The 9,313-nt window shown below is 34.5% G+C and overlaps 1 protein-coding gene across 1 annotated transcript; it reads right to left on the bottom strand.

The window, feature by feature from the left end:
- Nucleotides 1-4,668: 4,668 nt before the first annotated feature.
- On the bottom strand, nt 4,669-7,249 carry LOC135194644 (uncharacterized). Its single transcript, XM_064220302.1, has 3 exons — nt 6,910-7,249; nt 6,666-6,773; nt 4,669-6,224 (listed from the first exon to the last, which is right to left on the bottom strand). Exons 1-3 carry the CDS (start codon nt 7,247-7,249, stop codon nt 4,669-4,671), a joined length of 2,004 nt encoding a protein of 667 aa, XP_064076372.1.
- Between the last annotated feature and the right edge of the window lie 2,064 nt (nt 7,250-9,313).

Here is a 9,313-nt window from a genome sequence, read left to right as displayed (position 1 = left end):
TACGCATTAGTAACTAACCCCAATGAAGAACATTGTCCGAATATAATTGTAGTACGAAGTCATTGTATTCTAAACGAGCAGTGCCCGCAACTTCGTGCGCGTTATAATTTAAAAAAAGCTATTGTTGTAGCCTAAGTTACTCCGTATTACTTCAGCTATGTGCCAGTGAAAGTCCCGTCAAAATCTGTCCAGCCGTTCTAGAGATTAGCCGGAACAAAGAGACAGACAGACTGACAAAAACTGGAAAAAAAAGTTATTTTCGTAATATGTACCGTTTATGTACATATGCATTTAGTAAAAAGCGTTTATTTTAATATCACAAACAGACACTCCAATATTATAATATGTAATAATTATTAATTAGTTACCGATATTTACAATTATTCATCTTAAAAGTGAATTAATAAATTTACTACAAATTATTTAACGAAGTTCCGATTCGTATCAGCACCACTTCGTTATCGATCAAAAACAATCCGTTGGAATCAGGATAAGTTGAACTTTAAATCGTATACAATTAAATTTTATAAGATAATAAATATGTAGAGAGTCATCGATTAATGTAAAATAAAATTAAAGCTTGGATTATATGGATTTTTGTATAGGATTACACATATTCAATTTCGAGAAAATTCAAATGAGGATATACATATATTACGTGTACATAAGAAATCTTATTGTTCCTAATTCAAGTATTTTTTCATTGAAATAAATTAATTATATTTACACAATAGTGTTTTGTAAACAAATTCCGATTACTTAATAATAAATTAATTCTAATAATTCGACCTGACTTGGAAAAGGAATAACTGCTATGTTACCAGTATTCATAACTAGTCGGTTATCCGAAACAGTGTACGCCATTAATTCGTAGAAAATTGATACATCTGCCCTCGTCTCGCGTTGTTCTAACTATCCGCTACGCCACTGTTACTAGTCTACCTGTATTTTAATTAATATGGACATTCAAATATCAGATTCCATTATTCCGACCGTCTGAAATCGAAATTTGTAAACAGTTTTTGTAGAAATAAAATAAAACTATTGTTATTATTTTAATTCTCTACTTTGCAAACGAGAAGATTTAATGTAATATTTAAGCCATTAGAGGAAATAAAATATCCTTCCAGTCTAACTCAGCTTCTCCGAACAATAGCTGAATGTGCTGGCTGCTATTGCTCCACCCAACTACATATGTATATGCATTCAATTTTGGTAAAATATAATTATGAAAGGCGGGGGAGATCGAATGGCCCCACGGCCGCCACCGATAATGAGAGCTCTCCTAACATATGAGCCCCCCGCGATAAGAAAGGAGATAGATCTGTCTCTTTTACACATCTGTGTACAGACTTTAGCTAAATAAATAAGTAGAAGACTGAGGTAAAATAAGTTGTTCAGCTAAATATGGTGTTAGGTTAAATGAAACTGGAATAATATGGGCATTTAAAAAAAAAACGAGGAGTACCGATAGTAAAAATGAAAGTCACAAGTGAAGTCCTTAACTTGAAATGAGTGATAAGCCAGTGACCTCTTTGTCGATTCAAACACAAAGCCACCAAATAGCTTACAATAAATATAGCGCTTTCATAAATTCATATAAGTTAGGGGCTTAATTATTATTCATAATAATACCATTTTGAGATGGAATAATTTGCAATATAATTAATGGTACGTGTATGAGCTCCTAAAATGAAGTTGTCGTTTAGATTTATATATTGAATTAATTTAGATATCGATTTATTTATATTATTAACAGACCAACAAAATGGCCGCTCATATTCGTATATTTGATACACAATTTATATCGAAATCTAAACCTAAATTCGCGACTATTGCTTCCGATTGCTTTAATTTACTTAAATTTTATTAGTAGGTATCCTCGTCTAAGAAGAACTAGTAAAATCACAAGATGTCTTTGTATCTAAGTGAAAGTCTAGGTAACTAAGTCGAAGTTAAAAACATAAATATTTAGGGACATTTTTATGTATGCAAAATTTAAACGAGCTCTACATTCTACTCTACAGGAATGTAACAGGATTCGACTGGTGCTGCACAATTATAGCATAGTTACGCTACCCATAGGTTTCGATCTGAGATGTATCACCGATACCATAAATAAACCGAATATTTTATTTTTCATGTCACGTGATCGTTTTCATATCGGACACGCATCCAATTTATTGCATATATAGGTTTTCATATGAATGTTTTTCAAATCAAACTCGACCGGTCCTATAGATTATATATTATACTAGCTATAACCGAGGCTGTACCGCGAAATTGTAAAACCTTTGTAGCACACACAACTTAACCCGCCCCACCCTATAACATCCATGAATTGACTGATTCCCTTACAAACTTCCATCCACATTTTCACTCCGTTATATCGTTTTCTAACCTGACAAATTTCGGTGTCGGACGTAAGCTTACGTGCTAACAATTTTTAAACTTGACTACAAAGCCTTGTGAAAGGTTTTATTTAAGGTTTTTCTAACAAACTCCGTTTAGTTAAACACTGTTTTCTCTCTCTTTGGCATAATCGATTTTCTATTCGAATACGAAGACAGGAGTAAATTAATAACGCCCTAAACAACATTTATAGGTAAATAGATTCGTGTTTAATCTTACTAATATTATAAATGAGAAAGTTTTCACGTCAGAACGGTTGAACGGATCGGAATTAAGTTTGACACTGAGACAGATTATAGTCTATATGCAATACTACGAAGTACTTTTTTATATTGAAAAAATGTACAAAACATCTACAACCTCACTGATACGCTGGTACTAGTACATTAATATTTAAATTGACAACAAAAGTGCAATTTAATGTTTAATGACGAAACGCTAATAAAAATATACTAGATTGTAATATATTATGTATATTACGTAAAACTGTTAGCACTACATCAAATTAATATACTTCTAGATTTCAATATAAAGAGCTACAGAACTTTATAATCCACGGCAATAGCGGTTTTCTAATTCGCTGTGTATAGAAGATGTATTAAAAGCTGAATATAAGAGATATTGTACGCGCGAGAGAAAAGTGGACTGTAGTTAAGGAAAAAAGGGAAGTTGTTACTTCAAAACTGGGCTCTGACTTATGAAGACACGTTCTTCTTGGGAGCGCTCCCTTGGTCTTCATACACTCGAAGAACACAGCCAAAGGGATGGGTGATATTACAGGAGAAGGATAAGTCCGTTACACAAGCTAATTTCAAAAGCGCGGCGCAATCACATAACACTCGTTCCCGCGGCTCACACGAAAAGGGAAGAGAAAAAAAAGTACGTCATACGTCAAATCATTCCATAGACCAATATTGACGTTTCAATGTACGCATAAACCTAAATACGGTACATACCGCCCGCCTTAGAGTCACTCACTCTAATATAAACACTCGGACGTTTTCTACACTACACTATAACTAAACTATACTATTATTGACTAAAATACAAAAATTCATCATTCACTGTCCGGGAGCGGACACACTTTAACAACTGCACGCTTGCAAACACCTTGTGCAGTGCGCACAGAAACCACTCGAACCACACCATCCTTGCCGGTATGCGTATTCTCAATAACACCGAGACGCCATTGCAAGGGTGGTAAATTGTCCTCTTTGAGGACCACTAATGAGCCTATCTTAACATTGTTCCGTGACTCTGTCCACTTGGACCTTTGTTGTAACGCATGGAAATACTCTTAACTCCATCGTTGCCAATAATGCTGCACGATATTACTAGAATTATGCAAGACACAAAATTCACACAACATTTTACTCGCTTTCACAAAGTTTCGACCACAATCACAGTATACATCCGTACACACACCTCGACGGCTACAAAATCGTTTTAAAGCGGCAATAAAGGCTTCAGCTATTAATTCTGACACAAACTCTAAGTGGATTGCACGAGTCACCATACACACAAACAAACACACATAGGCCTTATAAAGTTTGCCATTTCTATGAGTACCTAGTTTTATCATAAAAGGCCCACAATAATCAACACCACGTAAAAAAGCACGACACCTATCCACTCGAAAAGAAGGCAAATCGCCCATAAGCGGTTGCACAGCTTTCGGCTTATTTTTGAAACAAGTAATACACTGAAATACTCTTTGTCGAACAATACTACGCGCTGACAGTATCCAATACTTCTGTTGCAATAAATATTGTAATGTTTGTACACCAACATGTAAATAGATTTTATGATAGTAATCAATAATTAATTTTGTAAGATGATTTCTTTTAGGTAAGATATTTGATTTTTTATATCATTATTCAACGAAGAATTAGACAACCGCCCGCCAACACGCAGTATGCCAGACCTATCTATAAAGGGTTTTAGCCTTTGTATACCAGTTGCACAGGGTCTATTTTTTGATAAACAATTAAACACATCACTAAACTCATTTCTTTGAACTAATTTATCAAATTCAATAACGCTAGATTGTACTCCGACACAGTAATATAAATTACACTTCGTTTTTTCAACATTTAAACAATTAACTTTAAAGCGATAACACCACGCCGTAACACACACTAGCTTAGAAAGATCTGAGTACTTATGTAGCAAATCAAAATTAATATCATTCACACAAACAAAAGCTTCAATAAACGCCTTTCACTATTTATAATATTAACTTCACTATCCCCTATGTCAATAGTCATAGACACAGGCCACTGATCCCGTGACACCGACAAAGATATCGTTAACTAGAACCTTAGCAGCATTTGGATAATTGTGCCCTTCATCAGAGGCCAGCTGTTGCAAAGTCCGTATCGCGAGATACGGAGAAGAAGAGAGGCCGTACGTGACCGTTCGAAGTCTATATTCACGAACCGAATCAAACGATGAATCTCGCCACAAAATTCGCTGATAGTCCCGATCATCTTCGCTTACCAATATTCCTCGAAATATTTGTTTTATGTCCGCTACAAAAACTATCTCATGTAACCTAAACTTCTCAAGCTTAGGCCCCACCAGCAAACATTCATTAAGCGACAGACCATTACCAGACTTCACGGAACCATCGAAGATTACACGTAGTTTAGTCGTTGAACTAGACTCTTTTATAACACAATGATGTGGAATGTAGTTAGGCCTATAATGAACATCCAAATTATTTTTAACCAATTCCATGTGACCCGAATCCAAATAATCCTTCATAAAATCACTATATGCCCTTTTCAATAATTCATTTTTGTTTAACGTTCCTTCTAAAGCTAATAAACGCCGCAAAGCGATATCCCGCGAATTACCTAAGTCCAGTCGACCAGTTTTAAAAGGCAATCTAAACATATATCTCCCATTCTTTTCACGAGAATGAGTTGAAACAAAATGATCTTCACAGCGCCTCTCCTCCAGGCTTAAAAAAGAATCGACAACTGGTTCGGATTCAATCTCCCAGAACCTTTTCAAAATTGAATAGAGGTTTTCATCAGATATAAAATTAGACATAGATACTTTCTGCAGGTTCTTTAGATTTTTATTTCTCACCTCTCCCATAACCAACCAACCAAACACACTGTTGATAGCATAGGGACCCCCACACGCACCTACGACACGACCGTCTCTTATGATAGAGGGAAGCACCTCAGCGCCCAACAAAATATCAACCTTAGATGGAATATTAAATTTTGAATCGGCAAGCTTTAATGGTTTTAAATGATCCCACTGTTCAATAGGAACATACACATTAGGTATAAAGTTCGTAATTTTATTTAACACTAAACGTGACACAAACTGAGAATTATTATCACTATTATCAGGTAGTATCTCACACGACACGACATCATTCGCCTTACACACATTGGACATACTGAGACCACACACTGGCACACACACCTGCCGAATCGGTAAGCCTAATCGACGAATGAAACTAGAGGTTACGAACGACGACTGCGAACCGGGATCCAATAAAACGCGAGCCATCTCGCAGGAGCCGTCACGTCGCCTCACTCGAACCATGGCAATGGACAACAAAACTGTTCCCGAGCTCGCACACACAGAGCCTTTAAGGGACACCACAGCCTGTTCTCCGCTGGCATTCACACACTCGCCAGACACTCGCCGTACACCACTTTCGTTTTCACGAACACGAGAACACTCTTTCTCATTCACACTATCTTGCTTAAAGTGCAAGAGTTTATTATGTGACATTACACACTTGTCACATTTAAAGTTTGATTTACACTCAGAGGCAACATGATTACCTGATAAACACAAAAAACACAATTTATTTCGCTTTACCACTTCCGATCTATTATACGGAGACAAATGCAAAAACTTAGGACATTTATACAACTCATGATTAGAATAACACATTACACACTCATTATTATTTTTAAATCCGGTTGTAAAAGAAGAAACATACTTATTCCCGCTAGCAGTCTTAACACTCAACACCCTACGCATCGATCCTTGACTCGACGCTTCACAAGCACGTATTTGCTTATCTAAAAAATTTAAAAGTTGAACATATGTCGGATATTCGCGATCATTTTCTAAGGACAATTCAAAGCGATGTCTCGACTCACTATCTAATTTTTTTAACACTAAGTCAAGCAACAACAAACTCCATTCACCGGTAGGAAAACTTAAAGCCTTCAATGCACTTAAATTTTCTACCAAATTATTTCTTAAACGTTTCATACCTTCGACGTCTATGTCACTACGCAACGAAGTTGAATTCAACAATTCATCCATATATTTATTTGCAATACGACGTTTATCGGAGTATCTTTCTACAAGGGAATTCCAGGCTACAGAAAAATTATCGGATGTTAATGATAAACATTTAATTAAATTATATGCTTCACCTTTAAATTTACGTAAATATTGAAACTTTTGTATTTCCGATAAATTCAATCAAAATAACTACACCATTTGAATACTCACCGGAAACCGTTAACAACGGCAGCTTAGGTAACCTAACACTTGTACTCGGAGCACTACACCTTCCACAGTCAGATTTACGCTCAGAATTATTATCACTATCACTACGCTCAATAATTGACTTACGCTTTAAGAATTTATTATATTTTGCACGAATATCGATCACTTTGTCCATAAAATTATCACGGATTTCCTCCTGTTCGGATTCTACAAATAATTTTTGAGATATTAAAGTTGATTCGATTTTAGTCTGTGTTTCGTCAAACTGAGAACGAAGTAAGTCTAAATCACCATAACTCGCGTCGAACTCATCAATTAAATCCGAACTTTCGTAATGCAACATACGGTCTAATTGCTTAACGAGAAATTTTCTATGAAATAATAATTGATTTAAATCCATATTTAACACAATACAATTATTATTTTACAAAACACGAGACTAGCTAAGGAATAAGATTTATATTAAAAAACAAACACAATTATTATGACACTAAATATAATACCTAAGCTTTTAACTCGACTGCGTTATAACACGACGCGTCCGGTCTCTACTGTGCATCGACCGACAATATCACAAAATATGAAGGGACTTCGAAAAATAATCGACTAAATTATTTTTATGTAAAATAACTACACTTTTCTGCAAATAATACGCAATTAATATAAATTACGTAACGTTGTAAAGCAAAATATAAATTAACACTATTTTAAATTACACATTAGCTCCTAACGAAAGTATTATCCGTTTCTCCATGGAATGATTTTGAAGTATTAACACGCGATTTAAAACACACAAAATCGCCGATGTACACTAAATTTTAAATCTTAAATCCGGCTCGAAGGACCAAAATGTACGCGCGAGAGAAAAGTGTACTATAGTTAAGGAAAAAAGGGAAGTTGTTACCTCAAAACTGGGCTCTGACTTATGAAGACACGTTCTTCTTGGGAGCGCTCCCTTGGTCTTCATACACTCGAAGAACACAGCCAAAGGGATGGGTGATATTACAGGAGAAGGATAAGTCCGTTACACAAGCTAATTTCAAAAGCGCGGCGCAATCACATAACACTCGTTACCGCGGCTCACACGCAAAGGGAAGAGAAAAAAAAAGTACGTCATACATCAAATCATTCCATAGACAAATATTGACGTTTCAATGTACGCATAAACATAAATACTATAAATATATATATACTGATATAATATAACACACATTGTGAAAGTTTAAAAAGGATAAAGATCATTATTGCATCAATATTAATAGACTGCAAATGAGTGTTGCATACATTTTTCTTTTTATTTGTGTTATTTAATCTATTGAAATGTTTTTACAAACAATTTTAATGATGCTATAGAACGTCCGGTAAAAATATCATAATTAGAACGAATACTATTGTAAAAGAAACAAATATGGTATAATCGCGAGTTGCTAAGAACATTTGTTCTACAGGTAGGAAGACAAAAGGTATTACATTTGGGCAGGCGACTGTTCGAACGAGGGATGTAAAATTGTATGCATTGCAGGATATCGGACGAGTCAGTAAGCCCATGAGTTAACTTTTAATTCATTTTTATTCTAGTATAAACTGAGCTTGCTCTGTAAAAATTTGAGCCTCTGTGTGTACGATTTAAATTCGTGACATTTATTATCAGTGTAAGAAAGATGATATAAAAATCTCTTTTGAACATCTTCAAGTCTATTAATGCTCCACACTACACTACCATTACATATTCCAAGATATTTCGAACTAAGGTATTAAATAAAAGAATAGCAACACTCGGCTGTATTATTCAATTACGTCGATTTGACTAAAATAATGAAAACATATCCAATTATATCTATGACTTAATTATTATTGACAAATAATATTCCACAAGTATCACGTGTACATATTTTTATAACTTCATGAAAATCGATTCAGAAACGATTAAACACCTAATGTCAACGATCGAATAGCAATAAATTCGCAAAAAGTCGCAGTCGGCATCACATATAAAGTAACTAACTAAAAGAAATATATGAAAACAATCTAACAAATCTAACAAACTAAGTAAAAGAAATATATGAAAACAATCTTCATAAATTTTGAGTACATTTGACATATTCAGATTTTTATGACCTAATGTAATATTATTGATGGCAGAAATTTAAACCTCAACATAATTAAAACTTATTATTAATACTCATTATTAATTAAACAACAACGACTACGTTCGACAACAACGTATATATCGAAAATCGAAATCCACAGACGTATCAGGTTAGTTTCCGTAATTTTAGACCATTCAACGGTATTCAATTTTGTCAATTAAACTACAATAATTAAAACAGCAGACAGAGAGTGTATGAACGCAGCATTAGTACTTCTTTTAGACGATATCAATGTAATAGTTTTGATACTACCTAAG

Source organism: Vanessa tameamea, chromosome Z, assembly GCF_037043105.1.
Source record: "Vanessa tameamea isolate UH-Manoa-2023 chromosome Z, ilVanTame1 primary haplotype, whole genome shotgun sequence".
Taxonomy (NCBI): Eukaryota; Metazoa; Arthropoda; class Insecta; order Lepidoptera; family Nymphalidae; genus Vanessa; species Vanessa tameamea.
This window is presented reverse-complemented; position numbering and strand designations above follow the sequence as displayed.

What these genes read in the sequence shown, in the direction of transcription:
- LOC135194644 (XM_064220302.1), bottom strand. Translation starts at nt 7,249, where the DNA reads ATGTTGCATTACGAAAGTTCGGATTTAATTGATGAGTTCGACGCGAGT. An exon ending in GCCGTTGTTAACGGTTTCCG is followed by an intron (nt 6,774 to 6,909) that starts GTGAGTATTCAA and finishes ATTTTTCTGTAG; the next exon opens with CCTGGAATTCCCTTGTAGAA. An exon ending in TAGTGACATAGACGTCGAAG is followed by an intron (nt 6,225 to 6,665) that starts GTATGAAACGTT and finishes TGTGTTTATCAG; the next exon opens with GTAATCATGTTGCCTCTGAG.